Source organism: Oryctolagus cuniculus, chromosome 14, assembly GCF_051225735.1.
Source record: "Oryctolagus cuniculus isolate XC-2025 breed Fujian yellow rabbit chromosome 14, ASM5122573v1, whole genome shotgun sequence".
Taxonomy (NCBI): Eukaryota; Metazoa; Chordata; class Mammalia; order Lagomorpha; family Leporidae; genus Oryctolagus; species Oryctolagus cuniculus.
The window spans coordinates 18,526,304-18,550,794 of NC_142880.1; the positions used below are offsets into that span (position 1 = coordinate 18,526,304).

Here is a 24,491-nt window from a genome sequence, read left to right on the forward strand (position 1 = left end):
TTGTACTTCTACCTCCACTTAGCAGTCAATTATTTTAAAGAATCACCTACCACTGGTAGGAGAAATGTGTGAGAACTTAATTTCAGTGAAACCAGCATATGCATGCATTAGAACTGCATTCATCAGTAGGGATAGGGAACAGACTGGGAGGAAGGGGAATGCATGAGTGACCGCTGAGAAGCTGGTCGGAGGTGGAGCATCACAGGCAGGACGTGATGGCTGAACCAGAGTAGGTCAGTGAGAAGGCAGGGGTCAGTACACTGCAGAGACGGTCAGCAGGAACACTGACAGAATTTCATCAATGCTTTGCCCCGCAGGGAGAGAGGGCAAGAGGGTAAAGATGTGGCCTGGCTATAGATATACAGAGGTGCCATTTTCTGAGACAGTGAACCCAAAGAAGGGCAGGTTAGGGACATGGTTGGGAGGGAGAAAATGAGATGTTGGAGTGGTGAGTTTGAAGGAAGGAAGAAAGAAGGGGTCTCAGAGGAGCAACCTGGAGCACATTCATATTTCAGCCGCATGAGACTTGAAAACCCCAGACAAAGTGGTAGGACAACCAGAACAGCCCTGTGTCGCGGAAGCCCTTGGAACAGAATGTTTCAAGCAGCACACAGTGGTCAGCACTGGGAAACGCTGGGAACAATTTCAGAAGACTGAGGAAACAGTAAGTATCTGTGGGATTTGGAGGCAAGGAGGTCACAGCCCCCTTGGGGAAACAGCTTTAACGGGATGCTAGCGTGATGCTAGCGGTTGAAGTCAGACTTTGGGTCAAGAACTACATTGTTTTTGTTTTTGTTTTAACCAGACGGACTTGAGCATGTTGGAATGCTGAAAAACCAGTGAAAGAGGGAAGGGAGGAAGGAGGAAGCCTCAGGGGACGAAAGATGGAGCGACAAGAGTGGGAGGAAATGACTGCAGAGCGGGAAGGTCTGGTGGCAAGAAGTTTGTTTTTAAACATCTTGCTCGGAGGGAGCATTCGGCCTCGTGGTTACAACCCCAGTTAAGACGTCTCTATTCCATATTGGGATGTCTGGGTTCAGCTCCTGGCTCTGGCCCCTGACTCCAGCTTTCTCTCAATGCAGATCCTGGGAGGCAGCACTGAAGGCTCAAGTAACTGAGTCCCTGCCAACTACGGGGAGCCTGAATTGACTTCCTAACTCCTGGCTTTAGCTGCGGGTATTTAGGGGGTGAATCTGCTGATGGGAGTGCTCTGTCTCGCACAAAGAAATTGAAAACCAATTAAAAAAAAAACTCTCCCTGTTATTTACACTGTAATTTAAGAGCCAGAATAAGCTGAACCTACTGCCAGTCATGATGAAATTGTTGCTTGCGTTTTTTTGAGGTAAGGAAACATCTTTTTTTATTTTTTATTTTTTTTTTTAATTTTTTGACAGGCAGAGTGGACAGTGAGAGAGAGAGAGAGAGACAGAGAGAAAGGTCTTCCTTTTCCGTTGGTTCACCCTCCAATGGCCGCAGCGGCAGGTCTCCTGGTCTCCTATGCGGGTGCAGGGCCCAAGCACTTGGGCCATCCTCCACTGCACTCCCGGGCCACAGCAGAGAGCTGGACTGGAGGAGGGGCAACCAGGACAGAATCCGGCACCCTGACCGGGACTAGAACCCGGTGTGCTGGTGCCGCAGGCGGAGGATTAGCCTATTGAGCCGCGGCGCCAGTGGAAACATATCTTTTAGGTGACAACAAAATGGAGCCACATATGACAGGCAAGAAGATGCTTTCTAGAATTCTTCATTCTCAGCTGAGCTACTGTGAAAGTGTAAACACGTGGGCATATGTGTATAAATGTTTCCACAGTTCTTCCCTAGCCTTGCTCACTGTTTCCCACGGTCGAGTTGGCATTATGGTACCCTGTATGCCTAAACTGTGCAGTTTTCACTAAGCCTGGGAAGGGGGTAGATTTAAAGAATTTTTGAGAGATAATTTTGACTATGAGATTTCCACCATGTTATATAGGAAAAGTGAGGGTCAAGGAGGCTTAAAAAGCCAGATAAGAAAGGAAACAAGCTAATCCATATTTGTTGGCTATGGCACCTATTTTGAGCTTAACCAGTGCAGTGAGAACAGAAACAGGTGTAAGAAAGCCCCTTCCGTATAAGAGCACACACTACTAGGGAAGAGACAAGATCCACGGGAAAAGTAAAAATTAAATGGAACTGGGGCCGACGTTGTGGTGTAGCAGGTTAAACTTCCACCTGTGAAGCCAGCATCCCACATGCGTGGCCAGTTTGAGACCTGGCTATCCCACTTCCGATCCAGCTACTTGCTGGTTGTCAGGGAAAAGCAGTGGAGGATGGCTCAAGTGTTTGGGCCCCTGCACCCACATAGGAGACCTGGAAGAAGCTCCAGGCTCCTGGCTTTGGCCTGGCCCAGTCATGGTGTTGCAGCCATTTGGGGAGTGAAACAGTGGATGGAAAATCTCTTTCCCTGTCTTTCCTTCTCTCTCTGTAAATGTGCCTTTCAAATCAATAAAAAACAAATATTTTATTAAAAAAATTAAATTTGGTTGCCAAATTGAGAACTGAAATTTTAAGTACTTTTGTTTTCATGATGGCAAATTTCAATTTATGCTTATATCACCTCATTTTAAAAAGCACCTTAGATCATTCTGAAGGGATACTAAAACATTTGCCCTGATTTTCTCAAAATAACAGTTTCTGTTCTCTTACAGCACTGTGTGTACTTTTCAAATCAAGGAAGGTAGGAATAAACATGCAGGGTATTTATGATGGAAGGGTGAAACCTGATTTTTTTCTGATGGTATCACTAGTTTTGCATAAGGGAGTAAATCCTTTAATAAAATTCCTACGTGAGCATAGTTCAATTTGACTTCAAAATTTCCTCACTTAAGACAAGATTCACAGGTGATGGCACCACGATTAGAAATTAGTGTGCTCTGTGGCGGTAATGAGCACTGGACTGGAGTTCTGAGTAAGTCAGTCTCATTTAGCCCAGCCACTCACCAACCAGCTTGGTAACTAGGGATAGTCACCTGGGAAATGAAGGGATTGGTCTATGCAATTAGCAAGGATCTTCCACGTGGCGACTCCACAGTCTTCTCCCAGTGCTATCCAATAGAACTTTTCACAAAGGTGGAAATACCCTGTATTTGTGTTGCCCACTATGACAGCCACATGAGGCTACAAAGATCATAAAAAGTGGGTCATGTGAATGAACAATGAGATTTTAAATATTATTTGATGTAAACAGTCACACCTGACTATGGCTACTGTAGTGGATGACACAGCAGAGTCTACATAAACTGCAGTATATGCAATTTAACAAAAACGTCATCACCTTAAATGGGAGGAGAAACTTAGAACTCTTTCAATTGTGTATCATCCTTTCTATCTCTGCCTCCTGTGCCTGCTTGAAACACAGCTTCCGCTCTTTCAAACACATACATCAGGCCCTTACAGTTTTAAGTGCTACACAGATGAGAGATGCATAGACCCAGGGCCAATGTCAAAGCCTTACCCACTGATGACAGGAGCGAGCCCCCAACCTCTTTTGTCTTGTTGTAGGGAAAGAGCAAACCCCCCTACTCAAGGGCTCATTCTTTAATCAGAAACAACCAATGCAAAGAACCAGCAACAGGGGCTTATTGTCTACAGAGGAGCTAAGTGCATAAGGGTTCCATGGTACCCTGGGGTGGGTATGTGTTCTTTGCCCACCCACCCCCCTTTAATCAGGGGAGATGACTTCTCTACAAGGGTTAATTTTCCAGTTTCTAAGACATTATGGAATAGACTTTTAAAAATCTACCTTAAAACAAGGCTTGACCAAGGAAGTAGGAAGAGGGAGGACACCCAAGATGTTTTCTCTCTTTTACCCTTTAGTGTGAATCCTGACTATGTCAATAAATAAAAGCTTTTACAAATTTTAAAAAATAGTCTTTAATAAAAAGCCCCAAACTTCCTATTTTATCCATAACATATTTTGTCTGTACCGTAGTGGCCCCTCAAGGGTGTGAATCTAAAAATTTTGTGATTGCATTCCAGTGAAAACGTTTCTAGTAAACGCTGGGCACTTAATACCTTCTGAACAAGTACACAAGCTCTGCAAGTGAATTCAGTTATTATTTATGGAATGACTGCATGTATTTTATTGTTTAGTGTTTTTAAAGCCTGCACATCTTACAAAGCACTTACCTGGAGAAGGTTTGCTGAATGCAGTCAAAGCTTCCTTGAGGGTTGTCCTTGCCCACGTTTGACAAATAGAAATTAAAGTTATGCACTTCGTTGAGGGGATCATTTTTGGGGATTTTGACAAGCTAAAAGAGGAAAAGAAACACCTCAGATTATAAATTTGCATGGAGGATCTTCTGACTGATCCACTAATTATTTAAGTGACAATCATTTAATAACCAAGCCTTCTTGATGAATACTTTTACAGCATTTAAATGACCAAATGATTCAAGGAGTCTGACAAGCATGTCTATAACTCATTGCATCCTTATTTCCATTATCTACCCTTAACTGTCAGTAATCGCTTCTGGCCATAATTAGTTTATAAGAGGAACTCTCTTCATTTCAAGTCAGCAAATGATTACAGTTCCTACAGAAGAGTATTAATAAATTTGTTAAAAAGCTCTTCCTCCTCTGAGCTCCCCAAGTTTTCCTTTGTCTGACAGAACCCCTGCTGAGTTGTGTTTCTGAAGAATCACTAGCAGCACAAGGTTAATGCCATAATTACATTCACAGGCAAGATGCAGCCAGGCGTTTGTCTCTGCCCTATGATTCCCTTATTCATCCTCATGTTTATACAACAAGGTCAGCAGCCTACAGAGATGAGTCTGCAGCCACTCCCAGGCTGGCCCCAGGCAGCCTGTGGAGCAGGCAGTGGTGGTTTCTGCATTCTTACTCAAGGTCTCATCCCCTACCGGATGGGCAGCCCCAAGAGCAGGGGACAGGGTGGCTCTAGATGACGAAGGCCCCGAGCATCAGGCTTATGGTAGGAGCTCAATAAACTTGTGTGAACAAATCTCTTTCACTGGTTCTCCTCCCAGCACCTCATGCCTTTCCTCCTGTGGGTCTGCTGGGGACACTGTGTTGTTAGGTGATGATTTACCAAAGGATCTGTGGGTAAGATAAAATATGACACCCCACCCACCAGCCCCCAAACAAGTCTGAATAATGTGTGTGTGTGTGGGGGGGTACTTTATGATGAACATTTTTTTCCCCCAAATCTCTTCTCTGCATTATTAGATTAAGACCCTGAGCTGAGTGGCCATCAAGTGTGTGTGTGAATATGCTTGTGAGCACAAATGTGTGTGACCCCTGCCCTTGCTCTGCCCTGCTGGACACTCTGCCACATTTAACTCACCCTAAAAGACCCACACACCTGGACCTATACATAGGAAAGACTGGGAGCTGCCATTCCCAACCCCTCAACCCTCTTATCCCCAGGGGGGAGGGGGAAAAGGAAAGCAAACAGGGAGACAATTTGTAGAGCTTGGCACACAGTAGACGTGTAATACATACTTGCTGAAGGAAGAAGTAAGAAGGACTCAAGAGAGCTGCTATCATCCATGAATTTAAAGTATGATTGACTCTTTAATCAAATAATTGATTTGAGTGGCAGACAAAGAGACACAGATAGAGGGAGACACACACATACAGAGTCAGAAAACACTTACTCCCAAAAATACACACTCTCATCTACTGGTTTGTTCCCAAATGCTAACAATGGCAGAGGCTGGTCTGAAGCTGAAGGGAGCTCATTCCAGGTCTCCTACATGAGAGGCAGGGACCCAATCACGTTCACCATCACTGTTGCCTCCCAGGGTCTGCATTAGCAGGAAGCTGGAGTAAGGACCTGGAGCCAGATGGGGATTCCAGACACTCTGATGTGGGGGGTGGGTGTCATCCCATGACTCCCTATGTTAAATGAGATCCAATTCGTAGAGGAGCAAGTTTCTACATTTATTATCTACTCTATAAATAACCTTTTTGGAGGACCTAACGTTAGTCTTTAATTCCCCAAATTTCCCTCAATTCTAAAATGCTATCACTTTGTGAAAAGCTCTTAATTTACTGTCTGTAGGTACTCATCAGACTGCCTTACTGCGTGTGCGAACTCAGCACCTCCTTGGTGCGTGCACACACACACACACACACACACACTGGTGACTTCTTACAGCAGTGGGGGAAGGCAAGAGCCACAGGAATGCTTGCATCAGACACAAATGAATATGAAGTCCACCTGCATGCCTGTGTAACAGCACACACTGAGGTCTGTTTTTGTGTTTTTGGGACTAGCAGTGTCTAGTGATAGAGAAAGGAAGTGCACCCTAGCCTTAAGCCTCCCTAAGGCCTACTGTAGGCGGCAGATACATAGGGAAGGGTATGGACACCTGATTGAAATCCTCTTCCCAGCTATGTCTTACTTAATTTTCTTCTACTTCTTTTGACCCTATACCCCCATCTGCAGAACCCAGCTGGGGTGATTTTTACAGTAATTGGGGTCTCATCTCCATGTCAGGCTAGGCCCAAGTTTTCTTACTGTGCCATTCAGGTTTGGGACTACAATAGTTCACTCATCATGGTAGAGAAAATTGTTCTACTAGGGTGATTATAGATAGTGTTTTCAAAAAGAAGACATTTTAAAAAAAAAAGTCTTTTTCTATTTTTCAAGAAATAGAAATGCAAATGTACAATATTCTGTCAATGAAGGTTTTTTTTTTTAAATAATTATTTATTTATTTGAAAGACAGTTACACAGAGTCAGAGGCAGAGGGAGACTGAGGTCTTCCATCCACTGGTTCACTCCCAAAATGGTCCCAATGATCCTAGTTGGGCCGATCTGAAGCGAAGAGCCAGGAGCTTCTCGTGTGGGTGCAAGGGCCCAAGGATGTGGGCCATCTGCTGCTGCTTTTCCAGGTACATGAGCAGAGAGCTAGATTGGAAGTGGAGCATCTGGGACTTGAACTGGTGCCCATATGGGATGCTGGCACTGCAGGTGGTGGCTTAACCGGCTACACCATAGTGCTGGCCCATCAATGTTTTTAACTTAATTACTGGACTATTTTAGCTTGTATGTCTACTGAACAGAGCATTACAAAAAAGCTAATAAGAAATCACACTTTTTTGTTTCTCATCCCTCAGTCTATCCAATACCCCAGACTTCTTAAGTAACCCTTATACTTTCATGTGGAAGAATTATTTTCCTATACATTTTAATTGTATTTTTTAAAAAGCACACACATGCAATGAAAGTCTTATTTAAATTTGGATAGTTCCATAAGAAAAATATCTTGTATGAATTAATTACTGGGTATGCTCATCAAAGCATTAGTCTAGTCTGATGGTAGACACTGAAGACTTTCATAAATTTGTTCTTTAAAAGACTCTTGAATAGGGGAAAAAAAAACTTCAGTTATTTAAAAAATATAACCACGACCACAGTAACAGTCAGATACAATGAAATGAAGTTTAAAAAAGCATATATGGCCCTTACACATAGATGAGAGCAATGGTTCTCAAAATGGGACATCTGGCATGGAAGGATGCTCCTGGCATTCAGGAGAAAGTACTACCAGACCCCTACCAGGGCAAAGGACAGCCACCATGACAAAGAATTAAAAATGGTACTAGGGCCAATATTGAGAAATCTTGGATTAGAAGTGGAAGTGAGTCAGTTCCTATGAAAAGAAGTTAGAATTCTAACTCCACTGACTTCTGAAAGTCAATGATGAAATGGAAGAAAAAATGGTGAATTTAGAGAAACAAACGTACCCATTTCATTTCAAATGAAAAAGTTATTTTAACTTCTTTGAACTATTTCTTCCAGCTTTATAACTGTCAACCAGAAAAAGCTGAAAAGCCAGTAAGATAAGTGCATCTGAACCATATTAAATAATATTTAGCCATAGATAAAGTATGAAGATTAAGTTCCTATGGCAAACTAATAAATATCACAAAACCAACCAATACACAAATGGCTTCATGGTGTGATTAAGAAATATTTTCTTGGAACACCTAATCTGGACACCAATTTTTTTTTAAAAAGGAAGTCTGGAAGAGATAAAAGCTTACTATGAACAAACCCAAAATGTGAAGGTTATATGAGGATAAACAAAGCAAATCTTTGTAGAGAGATAATCTCTGAGATTCTATATTCCTGTTTTTTTTTTAATTGCTATTTATTTTAGAGATAGAATGAGCCCCCATCACTGGTTTGCTCCCCAAATGTCTGCAAGGGCCAGGGCTGGGTCATGCTGAAGGGGGAAGCTGGGAACTCCATCCAGGCTTCCCATGCAGGTGGCAGGAAGCCAGTGACTTGAGCCATCATCTGCTACCTGCCAGGGTCTAAATTGGCAAGAAGCTAGGGCTGGGTATTGAACCCAGCTACTCTGATATGGGATGCAGATCACTAGGCCAAATGTCTAACCTCTCTCCTAAATAAAGTGCTACAAACCTCACTGGCAGTAACAATTAGAAAAAAACGTATAGTTTTCAGCTGAACAAAAAGGATAAGGCCGATGTTGTGGATCAGTAGGTTAAGCTGCTGACTGCAATGCCAGAATCCCACATGAGCACTGGGTTGAGTCCTAGCTGCTCCAGTGCTGATCAAGCTCCCTGCTAGTGTGTCTGGGAAGGCAGTGGAGGATGGCCCCAATCCTTGGGCCACTGCACCCACATGGGAGACTCGGAAGAGGCTCTTGGCTTCTGTCTCTCCCACCTCCGGTCATTGTGGCCATATGGGGAGTGAACCAGTGGATGGAAGATCTCTCTCTGTCTCTCCTTCTCTGTCATTCTGCCTTGCAAATACATAAATCAATCTTTAAAAAAAAATATAGAGTAACTGCTATCTGTAAAGGGCTTTTAATCCTTAGCTTTTCTTATTTTTACATAACGGTACTTCAAAAAGTCTGTGCAAAAGGCATTAAATGAAAAGCTTATTTTAGTGCAAAAAACCTTTTGAAATGCATGTATGAATTTTTCATAATATGCATTTCTCATGAACTTTTTGAAGACTCCTTATATGCATGATTTCAGTGTTTTCTTCCCTTTGCACCAAAATAAACTTAACTTTTAATTCAATTTTCCATGAACTTTTTGAAGTCCCCTCCTATACCTCACAGAGAGATAAGATTCTCCGGCTGCTAACTATTGCTGACAAACTACGGCCTGTCCTTGGTTTGTGGAAGGAAGGCGGCATGATAGCAGGGCTCCCCAGCAATCTTGCCTGCCCACTTGCATCCCCCTGAGGGTGTGTGTGTTGGGGGGGGAGCAATGTGCTGCTGGGGGTGGAGTGGGGACAGGCACCAAGGCAAACCCTGCTCACTTGGGGACTCCAGGGTGCATCTGAGGTGGAGGTTGGAGATAGGCGGGAAGAGATCCATGGTCCAGGCCCATCTGTGTTCCTGTGCTGCCCTGGCTCTCCAGTTACCAGAGCAGCAGCAATGTAGAAGGCAGAGCCTGCCCTAATGGCAGGCTTTTCAAGAGCAAGATGTTGCCAGGCAATTTTCCTATCTAAAATCTCAAAGCTTCGATTACAAGGCCTATAGATTGAGAACGTCTAATTCCTGAGGGTGGTACCAGTTAGATAGGGAGTGTTCATATCAGTAGCCAAGGACACTCTCAGGCAGGAAAGGGTGCACAGATGTGGCAGCACTTCCATTTACAGCCGTGAGTCTAAACAGCAGGAACCCACAGGCAGGAAAGCAGGAGACTGCCATGCAAAGAGCAAGTTGTGTGTGACCTTGCGGCCAGGCGAGGGGGAAGGGCCCCAGAAATCAGCTGTAGGAACCTCAGAGAGCACAAGAGGCTGAGAGGCAGTGGCTGGCCATGCTAGGGTGGGTCTGGGATCCTGTCTACTCTGGAGACACCTCTGAAAGTGGGACTTGGGGGTACGCATCACTCTTCTCTATGATGTACCTGAAGGAGCCTGTACCACAGCCCATGTATGACAAGGCATTCCCTTTTGGATTTACAGGAGAGGAGGGAACACAGGGGGGCAATGGAAATACAGTGGCATGCTGGCAGGCCTTTGGTCAGCTTTCCAGGACCTGGCTAACCATTCTGGGAAATAAACCCCAAGGTCTGACTTAGCAACAATCTGGGAAGGGAATAACCTCCAGCAAAATGGGAACTTCTCGACATTGATTGTAGCATCTTAAGCTCTTCCTACAGGTGAGTGGTGGTATATTTATATTGATGGACTCATGACATCCTTGAAATTTTTTAGTGAAATGACTTAAAAATGAAATATTTAAAAAGTACTAAACACAGAGTCCAACAGTTTTTTTTTTTTTTTTAATTGAACGGGAAGGCTATAAAAATATACCACTATGTCTGGGCAACTGGAAAAGTAGATTTTAATTTCCATTCCCAAAATGAGAGACTGAAAATCAAAGGCTTTGGACCACAATCCACAACCTTCCTCCCAAACTCCAGCCTATCTTCGATAAAAGCTATGAAGAAAACGTTTCAGGAAACTTTCAGACATTTGTAATTAACATAAACACTATATACCCAAGCTTCTAATTATTCTGAGATGCAGGCTCAGGCATGTGGTGATGGCATACTGTCTGAGAGGTCATTCTGACATCCAGTCACACGAGGATGCAGGGCAGAAGCGCAGCGCACGCACACTGAAGGATGCTGAGGTGTGCTTCAAAGCCATTGGTGCCCTGAGCGCAGACTTGCCCACTGTTCCACTCTCCACTGCTGCTGGTCTGAGGCATGCGCTAGATCAGAAGGGATGCCACTATGTTTTTTTCCTATTTACTTCTTCTGTGGGATTTTCAAATGATTTAAATGTACACAGCTGTTCTTTGACAGTCATTTCAAGAGCATTAATGTTCTCATACAACTTTATCTGTTAAGGCAGCTGGGAGCACCCTATGAGATGCTGGTGAACCATGTGACAATGACTGGTCTCCAAGCAGACCAGGGGGCTGGGAGAGCCAAGATCACCCAGTTTAATTTCTTCCTTTAGATGCTAGACAAGGGACTTGGGGACTTGCTCGGGGTCACAGTGAAATTTAAATTCGTACCCTGTTCCATGCATGTCTAAAACACTTCACCCCTTGTCTTGCTTACGTACTATGTTCGTGCTCTTTCTCTCCCACTAGAGTATGCAGTCTGCAAGGACAGTCTGCGTTGTGTCCCCTGAGTTTACAGTTAGCCTCTCAAATGGTGCGGGTCGAGAAGCAGTCACTCACTGTGTACTTGCTGAATGAATGAAAATGGTGACTGCCGGCTCAGCCAGGACTAGAACTGAAGTGTCTGCTTGCTTTCCACCGGCATTTCCAAAGCACGCCGAAAAGTTTCCTTTTGGGAAAATGCGGCTCTATCCTCAAATAAATCTGAGAAATGCCAGGTTAAACAAAATCCTTTTCTTTGCTGTAGGTCTTTTCATTCTAAATAGAAATTTCTCAGTTTTTATGACCTGAGGACCCACCTCCTCCATCGCTCTACTCTCTCAGGAGGCCAACAGCCTGTTATTTGAGTATATACAGACTGTAGCTTAGATATAAATAAAACTTGCAGCAAGCATTTAAACGTCAGAGTTCTCTGTTGGTCAATTCTGTGATTTCCAAAGTCTAGAAAACACAGTTTAGCTTCAGAAATATATTTGCATGAACTATTCAGGTTCCACAGTTTTTAGCAGCAGAATTATCTAGAATCAGAACAGAAAACAGAAACCTCAACCTGAAAGTCACAAGTTCTATTTTTCAAACTAGCACTGCAGTTATGACTTTGGGCCCAACTTTATGGGTCTCGGATCAGCCCAGATGCACAAACCAATGTTGGGGGTGGAGGGCCTGGAAGAGAAGGGGCAGGGCTACTGTTACTGGCTATAGGAAAAAGTAAGTACTAGAGAAAACATAAAAGAGTGAAATATTGTAACTGACAATGAAAGGTAGAGGGTGAAGAAGATCTAACACATACTAGAAACATCTGAGACGTCTATATGCTATTTCACTGAGCAGAACAGTGCCAAATGCCAGATTTATCACAAAGAGAAAGATGGCAGTTGCCCAAAAATTCATGAAGCAATTACCATAAATAATTCAGGACATGTTCATTTACTTCCTTATGTTCTTCCTCTTCAGCAAGATGTATAAGGAGAAAAGAAAAAGTAAAGTAGGACAACTTTCTCTACTATTTCTCATTGCTCCTCTGAATCCAGTACTGCCACTTGTTCAAATAGTTCTGGATTACAGAGTAGAGCAGCCTAACACTGTACTTGCCTACTTCTGTAGGACAGTCTTAGTCTTATTAGAAAAATTACTCCTCAGAATTGCATTCTCGGCCCTAATGTGTTCTTTTATATTTATGAGCATTTTGAAGAAAACATCACCAGTGGCAACATTTTAAAGCTAATTTTAATTGAAATTATAAGGAAGCAATAACATCTATGGAAGTAAAGTACTGTTAAAAAAAATCACACACCCAAGTTGCAAGTTGCTATATAACCGAAGCTGAAAAACTGCCTTCAATAATATCTGGCTCTCTTAATATAAAATCAACTTTCTAAATGCTATGTTGCTAAGGTGATGTTGGTTAACTAATACATTCATTTATTCCACAAATACTAACTGAACAGTACCAGGCTGGGCACTGGGAATTCAACTGGCAAAAATCCCTGCCCACAGGAATAGAAATCCAGGTGTGAGATGACGGTAGCCAGCACCAGTAGAGGAAGAAAATGAGTGGACTCAAATGTACTTTGCAGGTACAGGCCTGCTTCTTAGACACACTGAATATAAGGAATCAAAGTGAGAAATCAAGGATGACTCCAAGGTGTTTTTCTTGGAAGAATGGGATCGAGTGTGTGTGTGTGTGTGTACACACATACAGATGTATGCACACAAAGATAACAAATGTTTAGTATCTTTGACAGAATGACAAGCATCTTCATACAATTGGATACATTAACTAGCTAAGTGCACTTCTCAAACATAATTGACCAATGTTAGTTTCAATGGCTAAAAGGGGCTTCAAAGTGAGTTTTGTTATGACTCATTGTGTACCTTCATGGCTAAAAATTACTTAAAAGAAACCAGGTGGCTGTGTGTAAGTTGGTTGGTAGCTGGATATTTTCAGGAAAAAAAATGTAGGGGGTGGGGAGAAGACAGTCACTGGCAAGGGAGAGATGCCAACAGCAGATAAGAGAGCCCGTATCAGGGGAAATACAGAACAGAAAACCTGTGCCTAAGCACGAATGCACAATTGAGCCAAATGCCAAAGCAGCTGTTGGGGAAAAAAAAAAAAATAGTGAGAGCCCTTGAGAACATTTAACTGAACTGTTCAGAATGTAGTTATGGCTGGGCCAAGCCCCAATTGTATTACGGCAAAAACCAAAGTCTCTCAGTGAATTCAGCAATTCTTATTGTAAAGCTACATTTCATCTTTCTGTCACTAACCAGTCACTTCCAATGAGTCTCCTCACAGGATCGGTACTGGTGTAGAAATGAACTGAACTGTCATCTCAGCTCTCAGTCTCCTCATCTGCCCACATTGTCTATCTCCTGGGCAGGAAAGTGCTGTGCTTAGTTGCTGAGGACACTGGCTCCTGGGGAGTCAACCCTGACTGTTCTTGCTCACACCTCTCCAGACTCCTCAACATCCAAACAACTCTGACTTACTATATTATTATAACCGTAAGTCTTACTGTTTTTCACTCCTAATGGTCTTCTTAGAAGCTATGTTCCGGACCAGTGCTGTGGCAGAGTAGGCTAAGCCTCCACCTGCAGTGCCACAACCAGTATGGGCACCAATTCAAGTCTCAGCTACTCCACTTCTGATGCAGCTCTCTGCTATAGCCTGGGAAAGCAGTGGAAGATGGCCCAAGTCCTTGGGTCCCTGCACCCTCATGGGAGTCGGGAAGAAGCCCCTGGCTCCTGGCTTCAGATTAGCATAGCTCTGGCCATTGCAGCCATCTGGGGAGTGAACCAGTGGATAGAAGACCTTCCTCTGTCTCCCTTCTCTCTAACTCTACCTCCCCAATAAAAAAATTAAAAAAAAAATAAAAAAAAGTTATGTGCACATCTCCATCTCACCCCTTACTTGGATTGTCTTTCACCCTCCATTTCTGCCCCCATCCTCTAATTACTTGAAAGATTCAATTTTTATTAAAACTGTTCTTATGAAAGGCCAATCTGCCCATCCTGTCCCTTCCCCATTTACTTTGTCTTGGCTCCCTGCTACTGACTGGTAGGTCTGAAGCTGCTTAATGGGACATGCAAGGTGCCTGCCCCACAGACCAGCATTGTGGCCACTAAGCCAGTATAATTGGGCTTCAGCTTGCACCTTGGAGTTCAGGTCCCAGAAGCAATACACTCTACCCTGTAGCCCCAACTTCTGTCTTAGCCTGTAGACTTAGCCTTTATTGATGGCTGAGTTCAGGAGACCTTCCCTTGCTCAGGGTGCCTCTCCTTTGCCAGTACGGTGGGTTCAGAGACCTGGCTTTGGGTCTGCACAAACCCCTCACCTCCACTGTTGTCCTCATCATGCTGCTTGCTAAGGACATGCTGGTGTATCTTTCTCTCCCATCAGACTGGTTTCTCTGGAGTCAAGGATCACACAAGGTCTTACTCACTGATAATTATTCATTTACATACTTATCTCAGAGGCATAGAGATACAGGTAGAGATAGAGAGATAGATAAATAGAAAAGAGAGCTCCCATCTGTTGGTTCACTCCCTAAATGCCTGCAGTGGCCAGGGCTGGGGCAGCTGAAGCTGGGAGCCAGGGACTCAATCTCAGGGATCCCACTACCTGAGCCAACACCACTGTCTCCATGGGTTTGCTCTGGCAGGAAGCCAGAGTCAGAAGCCAGAGTCGGTAGGGAACCCAGGCACTCTGATACGGGAAGGGGGTGTCCTAACCCCAGATCAAATGCCTGCCCTTAATTCACTTTTATATACACAAAAATAATTCAAAATGTTTTGGAAAATGGAATTAAAGGTGGTGTTGATGCAAAAAAAATTTTTTTGAATTCCTGTATATTTTTTCATAATGTGCATTTTCCATGAACTCTGTGAAGATTCCTCATAGCTGAACCTGAGCAAAGTAGATACTGAGTATATACATTGGATTTACCTGAGGAAATTGGGAACTAAAGTCACTTAGAGAGTGCCTTATAGTAGTGATTTATAAAAAAAGTGCTGAGGGGTTGGTGCTGTGGTGCAGCGGGTTAACGCCCTGGCTTGAAGCACCAGCATCCCATATGGGCACCAGTTCTAGTCCTGGCTGCTTCTCTTCCGATCCAGCTCTCTGCTATGGCCTGGGAAAGCAGTGGAAGATGGCCCAAGTCCTTGGGCCCCTGCACCCGTGTGGAGACCCAAAAGAAGTGCAGTTCCGGCCATTGCAGCCATCTGGGGAGTGAACCAGAGGATGGTAGACCTCTCGGTCTCTACCTTTCTCTGTAACTCTGTCTTTCAAATAAATAAAATATTTTTTTTTTTAAAAAAGTGTTTGATGAAAAGCCTGTGGAAAATCAGGGCTACCCAGATCAGGGAGAAATCAATGAAATGTGGGAGGGAGCCCACACAGCTGCCTACTGTGTGGTACAAATGTGAGGATGACAAAGTTTCTGACTTCTCTCAAGCTATGTTTAGCTCCAAACCTAGGCCAAGTGGCTTCCTGGTTTGTGGGATTCAAATCTATATTATACATTTGTCTTTTAAAAAGATATCTTCATGTTTATAAAATTGTTCATGGAATACTCTGGTCTCACCAATCTCCTTTTGAAAATATGACTCAATCTCTTTCAAACTACTTTGTATTTTAAAGGAATTACAAAGATCACACTAAATAATTCAAAACTTTGTTTTTCTCCAGGCCAAGTAGGAGGCAAAATTTTATTTTGAAAACATGATGCCCAAATCTGAATTCTACAAGGGAAAAAAAAACCTTCAATATGAATGCAACTTCCCGTTCATTGCCAATCTTTTCTCCTTCTTGCTCCCCTGGCATCTGGAGGTGAGTTCCTTTTTGCTCAATGCCAGGAGGAACTGGCAGGCATGGGTGGGTCTGAGATTCGTGGCTGGCAGTCAGCAGTGGTTGTATAAATCTAGGGGAGAGACTGGCACTTGACAGTGGTGAGTCGTCAAAATCAACAGAAGTTGTGAAAAGTGGCCCAGGCACTAGATTTTCCACAGTTTCATCCCAACCCAATCAATGTCACTATGAAAACTTGCAAGTTCTTTAACATGAATGAATATCTCACATACACTTAGATGTACATTTAGCTCTTAATTCTGTTTTTTCAACTTAATTGCTTTCAAGTCTTTTTTTTTTTCTTTTTTTTTTTTTTAAGCTATACAGAATGCTTTCACTCAAAATAAATCTTACGGAGAAACCCAGCACATAGGACAAACAGAGTCCAGAGCCCTCTGGATAAGGAAATGATGATGAGGGACTGGAGCTGCTTAAACAGCCACTGTGGTGACATCACAGGCTCTCCTGGGGACCAGGGCACAAAGCTACAGTCTACAGCAACAAAACACGTGATATTCAAGAGATAATATTTTATTACATTGTAGTTCCATCTTAAGTACAAATTACATATGAGTATGCACAAAAAATACTTCATGTGCCATGTTTTAATAGAAATTAACGCTACTGAAGAACACCAAGACAGGAAAGGGTGTCCTGCATCTTGGTTTTGAAAATGCTTTCTTTACCACTGGATACCTGCATATTTCCAGTTCTAAGTGGGGCCTCTCATAGTCTGAGCAAAGTCAGAACACGTCTTTTATTCTCAAAAGCAAGGCAGCAGCCCAGAGAGACAACATCTAATAAGCTAGATCATGGGTTCTGGAACAAACTTCAGTTTCTAATGCTGGCTCCAGAGACCACCATCTGTGAGTAAAGAACTTGAGTTTCCTCACCAATTAAATGTAGACCATGACATTACCCGCCTCCTACAACTACTGAGATGTTTACAGATAACCTATCTAAGGTGCTGGGCACCGTGCCTAGCACATGCTATGTGCCAAAAATGTTTGTGCTGGTGACGCAAGGATAATACATTGTGGACTTCCCACCTGACTTGAACTTGTACAATTCAAGCACACGTGTGCCTTCCTTAGCAGGATATGTTTGATTTTTAAACTAATTTTCAAATGGTAAAGGATGGGTGAATAATCAAAAACTGACTATCCTTTGAAACCTCAGTGTTTATAAAAGGGTCATAAGCCTTCTAGGTCAAAGTATAAGCACTAGTGTAAATGAAGCCAAAAAAGCCATCTGTGAAAAACAACCCAAACAATCGAAAGGACTGGCAATATTTCTAATTGCCCCAAATTCAAAATACAGAGAGAGATAAGGCATAAGAACAGATTGACCACAAGTGGTGTCCACGAGAGGCTGAACACCTGCAGATGCTGCTGTGACTCTGGATGGAGAGCAAACACTACTTCCCTAGTGCCCTACTCAGAAAAAACACGCTGCCTGCAGCGCCCCAGAGAGCTCTGCCTACTAGCTACAGCACAACAGAGAAGCAAGGAAAATAGAATTAAGAGTTCTCTTGGGACCACGACTTTGACATTAAAGCATCCAATCTTCAGAAATACAATTTAAAAAAATTTTTTTTTCCTCTTGTGCCAAAGCTACAGGTAGCTCTAGAAATGAATAGCCTATTCCATTTTAATTTTTCTAGATTCCTTTCCAATCATGCACTTTGACAAGACATTCCTGAGGTGGAATCATTTCTAGTCAATTTTCCTTAAATTCATTTGTTGATTTCTTTCAAGCCTGTAAAGGAAGTAAGTCTATTTGTGATTTCACAGCTATTGATATGCATGGTGCACCAAGAGCTAAATTAGAGATTGCAATTTTCTAATTTCTAAGAGACTTTGGCATGTCTGATGCAAATATGAAGGCCTATAAAGTTGCTTAGATAAACTGATTGTGAAAAGAAATACAGGACTGAAAAGATTTCCAAGAATGGCATGGTTGGCTATTGGCAAAGCATTACATCTATGCCTTCACATAGCAGAACAGACAAGCAGGCAAAAAACGGGCAAAGATTTCTGTATGGACCAGTTCAGGTTATTACTTTGTTGGATAATTCATGGCACTAAAAATTTTTTTGCTTGATTATCTTCTAGAAAGTTATTCCATTTGCTAGGAGGTGGCACCATACACCACAGAGTCACTTTAGAACAATGGAACTATATGGGGTAGTAAACTATTTTATCCCCTTGCCAATAACTCACTGCAATGCCCCATAAAAAAAGGGATCCACACGACTAGGTTTCATGAGAAGTTTGTTATGTGCTTTCAAAGAATACAGGCATCAAAAGATGAAGATGGAAACTCAAAAGCACTAAATTATTAGGACCATAAAAATGGCACAGAAAAATGTCAAAACAGCAAAATGTGACCAGAACAATAATGCAAGAGACGGAAATGAAGGGCATCAGAATAAGAGAGGTCAAATTATCCTTGCTGCAGAAGACATTGTTGTAAATAGAGAAAAACTTGGACTATACCAAAAAACTGTTAGAGCTGAATCAATGTAAGATTAAAAGCAAAACCACATATACACAAATAGGTTTTGAAAGAAAAATATTTTTAGGGGTAGGGGAGAGAAAGAGACAAATATTCTCCAATTTGCTGGTTCATTCCCCAAATGGCTTGCAATGGCAGGGGATGGGGCCAGACTGAAATAGTAGCTCAATCCAGGTCTTCAATATGGATGACAGGAACCCAATTACTTGGGCCATTACTGCTGTCTCTCAGGATCTGCCTTCGCAGGAAGCTAGAGTAAGGTACTGAACCCAGGTACACTGATGTGGGCCTCTCAACACCCACCCAGTAGCTGCTGCTGCTGTTTTTTTTTTTTTTTTTTTTTTTTTTTTTTTGCCTTTTTTTTTGTTTTTTAGTCTAGTGGTTAAGATACCAGCTCCTACATCAGAATACCTGGGTTCATTTCCCAGCTCTGGCTCTTGACTTCAGCTTTTCTGATAATGCAGACTCTGGGAGGCAGTGGTGAAGGCTCAAGTAATTGGGTTCCTGTCACCCCCATGGGAGACCTGGACTGTGTTTCTAGCTCTTGGCTTCAGTCCCAGTGTAGCCATGACCTTTGCAGGCATTTGCAGAGCACATGGGAGCTCTGTTTGTCAGTCTGTCTCTGCCTCTCACAAATAAATGAAAACTAGAAAAACAGTCTCTTCACTATATTGGGAGAAACATGAATAATAGAAGTGAAAAACTGAAAACTCCTTTTGGCAATTTCAGATGGAGACAGTAAAACACTTGATGATGCTACACGAGGTCTTTTAAAACAGTGCCGTATTTTACTCACACAGATGTCATCAAACAGATCACACTGTCAAACTATTTTTAAACATTGCTGAATGATTAATCTTGAAATTCAAACAAACATGTGTTCATTACTGGTCAGGGGAAATACCTTGCTGGCAGGCACTTTCAAACAGCTGCAACCATGGAAAACAGCAGCAGCCTTCCGGGGAGGTGGGTGGGCAACGTAGTGGCAGTTACTGAAAGCCTGAAAAGTACTCATACCTTCTGATCTAGTCAGCTACATCCCGGACTCTATCCTGAGGACATAATCAGTGATGGAAATAGAGGTTTCTGCCCAGGATGTTCACAAGGATACTGTTATTGTTATACAGAAACCGTGTAATAGGAGAATGGCCAAGTGGATCACAGCATATCCATCATATGAAACACTCAACATCTATGTGTTCACAAGTAACTTACTACTTAATGACACAGGAAAATGTTTAGGACATATGCTAAGTGGGAAAAAGTAGAATGAAATAGAAACAAATAGACCTTAGTTGCATGGAATTTTAAAATGTGTAAGCATGACAAAAGACAAGAAGTCTGACAACACTAACTGGCTTTCACTGTGAGTGACATTCATTATTCACCTTTGTTCTTCTATGTACTTTATACAATTCTAAAATGTTCATTCACTTTGCTTTTCAATCAGAGAACAAAGGCTGCATACAAAATAATCACTAGGTTTTAGTTCACCACCACAACACTTGCCCTTCATCACTCAATCACTTCAAATATTTTGAGAAGATGTTATAGACATTTTTGGCAGAATCAGAAATTGTAGAATGTAACTGCTCTTTTTCATTCCCCTAATTTGTCCTTTCTATGCTGGCTTTTCCCCAGGACACTTCACAGTACTGCCGCTCCAAAGTGACAAATGTGAATTCAGCAAGAAGACGGCCTCTTGGCCCACACCCTTGATAACAGTGGCACCTCTGCCTGTGCCTTCTTCCACTTGGGAGAGACATCACAGACACAAGAGATAACTTGCTTTCTCCCCTGATAGATGACAAAGCAACTCCATCCAGCAGTTGACCAGCCAGATATTTAGCTGGTGTCTAGCTACAGATAACTTCCAAGACCTGCCTTCTCTATTCTCCTTGTCAATTTTTTAAAACATGTATTTTAAAAGCAGAGAAAGAAAGAGAGAGAGATCCTCCATCTGCTGGTTCACTTTCCAAATGCCTGAAACTGCTGCTTTCCCAGGTGCATTAGCAGGGAGCTGAATAGAAAGTGGAAGAGCTGGGATTCAAACCATCGTTCATAAGGGATGATGGTGTCCCAAGTGGTGCCTTGACCTGCTGTGCCACAACCCAGTCCTCTTAGTTTTCAAACCTTTAAAATCAGTTTTTCTCCTAAATTCTTGTCATATGGCTAAATTTGGCATCTCCAAACATTTCTTTCATAATTACAGAACAATTCAGAAATTTAAAGGCCTTTTGGGCATCTATTGAAATATATCCTGGCATTTCTCACTCAAGCCATGAAGATGGCCAATTACATTTTAAGATAATGATACTGAGAATGAACTCCATGTCATATTCGCTTCTCTTTTATTTATTTATTTTTATTTTTATTTTTTGACAGGTAGAGTGGACAGTGAGAGAGAGAGACAGAGAGAAAGGTCTTCCTTTTTGCCGTTGGTTCACCCTCCATCTGCGGCCGGTGCGCTGCGGCTGGCGCACTGCGCTGATCCGAAGTCAGGAGCCAGGTGCCTCTTCTGGTCTCCCATGCAGGTGCAGGGCCCGAGCACTTGGGCCATCCTCCACTGCACTCCCGGGCCACAGCAGAGAGCTGGCCTGGAAGAGGGGCAACCGGGACAGAACCTGGCTCCCCGACCGGGATTAGAACCTGGTGTGCCGGCACCGCAGGCAGAGGATTAGCCTATTGAGCCATGGTGCTGGCCATATTTGCTTCTACAAAATAAACACAGCTTGATACTTAGGTAACTTAACAATAAGGAACCCCTATTATAAACTCACCATTCTAGAACTAGAACATCAGTAATAACATCTTCTCTGCCCACCTGCTCCTCTCCCCCTCTGCCTGCCTTTCCCTACAGACAGCCACCACTCTAACTTTGGACCACCATTCTGTTATTATTAATTGTATCACGGATGTCAGTCTATGCAATACATTGTTTGATTTTGCCTGTGATTAAATGTCACGGAAATGGGGTCACAGCACTTGTGGTCTTCTGCTTGCTAAGGGTTTTCTCTGGCATGTTGCCTGGGGCTATGTCACTGCTCTTCACTGTGGTACCTTCCAGAGAATGGGCATCACAGCTCATGTGTCAGCCTACACAGTTCTTAATCAGGTGAGGAGAATTTGGCAAGAGGAGCTGCAAATGCTGTTAGCAATTAAAAGTAACAACAATTGTTAATTTAAGTATCCATGTGTAACCCAGTATTCTGAGCAGCTGAAAAAGTAACTCTTATTAAAGGAGTTCATACCAGAATTCCAGCAATTCTTTCTTGTCACTTCTGGACTTCTAGGTTGACCAAATCCTGTACAAATGTCCTTTGGTGCTGCTTCCTGAAAATCTTTCTGCTTCAAGCCCCTACTGTCATCCTGCCAGCACAGCTGCATCTTGATGGAGCAAGGTGTGGCAGAGTGTCACTTGAACACCTCGCAGACAGCACTCCTCAAACCAAATACATTTCCTGCCTCCTGCCTCAGTCTGCTGGCTCACCTACTGCAGATCTTGAATAGTGGCCCAACCACTCAACCAAACGCTCCTACGAGAAATACAGATCCATCCTGAACTGTTCCTTCTAGATCTTCTCCATACAGGGACTGACAGCCAGGTCAAGGCAGCTCTGGTAGAAGCATGTTAAACTGAGCACATGACTCCCTGGCTACAGATTTTTAAATAGAAGATTATCTTCCGGACTGTTTTTTAAGTCACAGACTGTAGCCTATTGGAAGGCCATGACTTTATTTTGTGGATTGTAACCAGGATTCTTTTTGAAAAGAACAGAATAGAAAATATCAGAGAGCACTGACAAAGGATGACAACTGTGCTGTAGGACTTTTGTTTCAGCTGTGCAAACATGCACACCTGTATGTGTAAAAGAGCACAATGTAAACGGGTTTGTCTGAATGTGAACTGTCATAAATGTGTTTGAAAGATACTCATCTACTGAAGTAGTTTCCTTCTGCTAGAAAAGCCAGAGGCCTTAGCAAGAAATGGAAGAAAGTCATGAATCTCTCCTGAGAAGAAATTTCTAGACATATATGTATGTTATCACGTTATGATAATGATGAATCTAATTATCATAAGAAAGCCTGAGTGGAGATTTGAAATGTTCAATTTATAGATTCCATCATGGACCGACTGCCAGGAAGATTTTCCAGGTAAAGAAGCACTGATCTCACAGGTGAAATCCTTAAGGTGGGGCCACTTTGCCACACCTGTTTACCACTTGGCTCCTGACGCACAATAGGCAGGTAAAGCATTTTTCCCTTCTCTGATCAGCCAACTTCTCGTAATTCTTTAAACCTCAGCTCAAATATTGTTTCTCTGAGGCCTTCGTGATCACCTGGTGCCTGGCATATAACATGTACTCACACATGTTAACTGAGTGAAGACAGTGAGCTTAACTCATTAAGAATGCAATTCACAGTGTCTGTAGCAGCTTCACATTTCTGCTATAGCTCCAGTTGCTGCCTTTTAGAGTGAGGTAAGGTGGGGAAGCACAGAGCGGGGCGAGCACCCTTATCTCCCGCTTATGTTGTGGGAGGCTTGTCCTGCTGTCGCCCCATATTGGAGTTTGTGGAAGGCTGTGCTCAGCAAGTACTTTCAGATACAGTCACCTTCCCAGGTTCCACTTCTCTGAGTTCTTCCAGGACAAGGGTGGGGCCCAGCCCTCTGTGTTTCAGGTGACTGTAGTGTCCCTGGCCACGGTATGCCACCCCTGACAGTGGATTTAGTTCACCGCTGTACTCATTTAGAGAACCCCACAGCTAGTTCTTATTCCAGAAAGGAAGGGAGGGCAGACATGAGCGGCAATTTCAAATAGGGAAACGGCTTCACTGATTCATCTGATTCTTATTGGAGATAATAATTTTCCAGAGCAACCCACACCTGTGTACAACAAGACTTAAAAAGATGTGTCTATGCATGTGTATAATTTAATTGTAAAATTAGGTAATTTATTGTTCTATTGATACCTCAGTAAATTAACATGTGGCTAAGGAGTCAAAATTTACAGATATTAAAGTAGACGCTATCTTAATGTGTCAACCAACGTTATATCAATGGATATCAACAGCCATTACCAAGGGATGTAATTGTAACAGCCTTTTAGTATGAATTACACTCAGAGTGCAGGGTGTGAAGGTGGCTGTTAGCAGTCTTCCCGGCAGACGGACTAAACACAACTCTTGGTGAAACCAGCAGGCTTGCCAAACCAAAGTGGCAGCGGGAGAAGTCAGCGAAGGCGGAGCCTCCAAGTGAGAATGGCCATGTGGGGCATTTATTTTTATCCTTGCTGCCTGTGTTAAGCCCATGGTTATCTTTGCTTCCTAGGTACCAAGTAGGGAAGGACAGTCTGTGGAAAGCGTTTTTCAGGCGGGTTGAAATTGCCTACTAATTTCAAATACTGTATTTAGTTTTTCTAACGCAATCTTCCCTGGCCCCCCATAAAGTAAAATAAATAATTTTCAGAGTATTTTTGAAGGCTTTGCTAAATTTGGAGATTCAAAAGAAATCCAACCCTCTGTTTTAGAGTTAATGACTCTACCACAAGCATTTTACAGCACTGCTCAAGCCTTTAAAGTTACCAGTTAAACGCTGATTTAATCTGCAGAAGAAGGCCACTGTGCCATTTTGGAAGGCACACATTTAGAACTTGTTCCTCGGCTGCCTGTTCCTCACTCATTCGTGGAAAAGTGTGTGACTCAGTGTTTCACAGGAGACACCATGTGGAACTTACAGGAAATATTCTCTATGTTCAGTGTTCTTTTAAAAAATAATTTCTAAAAACCATGTATATCAAATGAACTTGCATTTTCTAAAACCTCTGGGATTACTGAGTCTGAAAGTAAGCAATGAAATTAGAAGAATTTTGGAACGTCATTCTCATAACAAATATTGAATTAGCACTGGGGTCTGTGATGGAATTAATACCATCTCTCACTGCTCTGGGCAATCACTTCCCAGCCCAGTGGCTGAAGCCACAAGTAAGTCAAGTCTAAGGCCCCAC

General features: G+C 42.8%; 1 protein-coding gene across 1 annotated transcript in view; it reads right to left on the reverse strand.

Moving 5' to 3' along the window:
- The window catches only part of ELL2 (elongation factor for RNA polymerase II 2), a 67,444-nt gene that overhangs the window by 21,855 nt on the left and 21,098 nt on the right, over window positions 1-24,491 (reverse strand). The window contains exon 3 of the mRNA XM_002713941.6: window positions 4,165-4,286. Coding sequence (XP_002713987.2) covers window positions 4,165-4,286 — 122 coding nt within the window. The remainder of the gene's footprint in view (window positions 1-4,164; window positions 4,287-24,491) is intronic.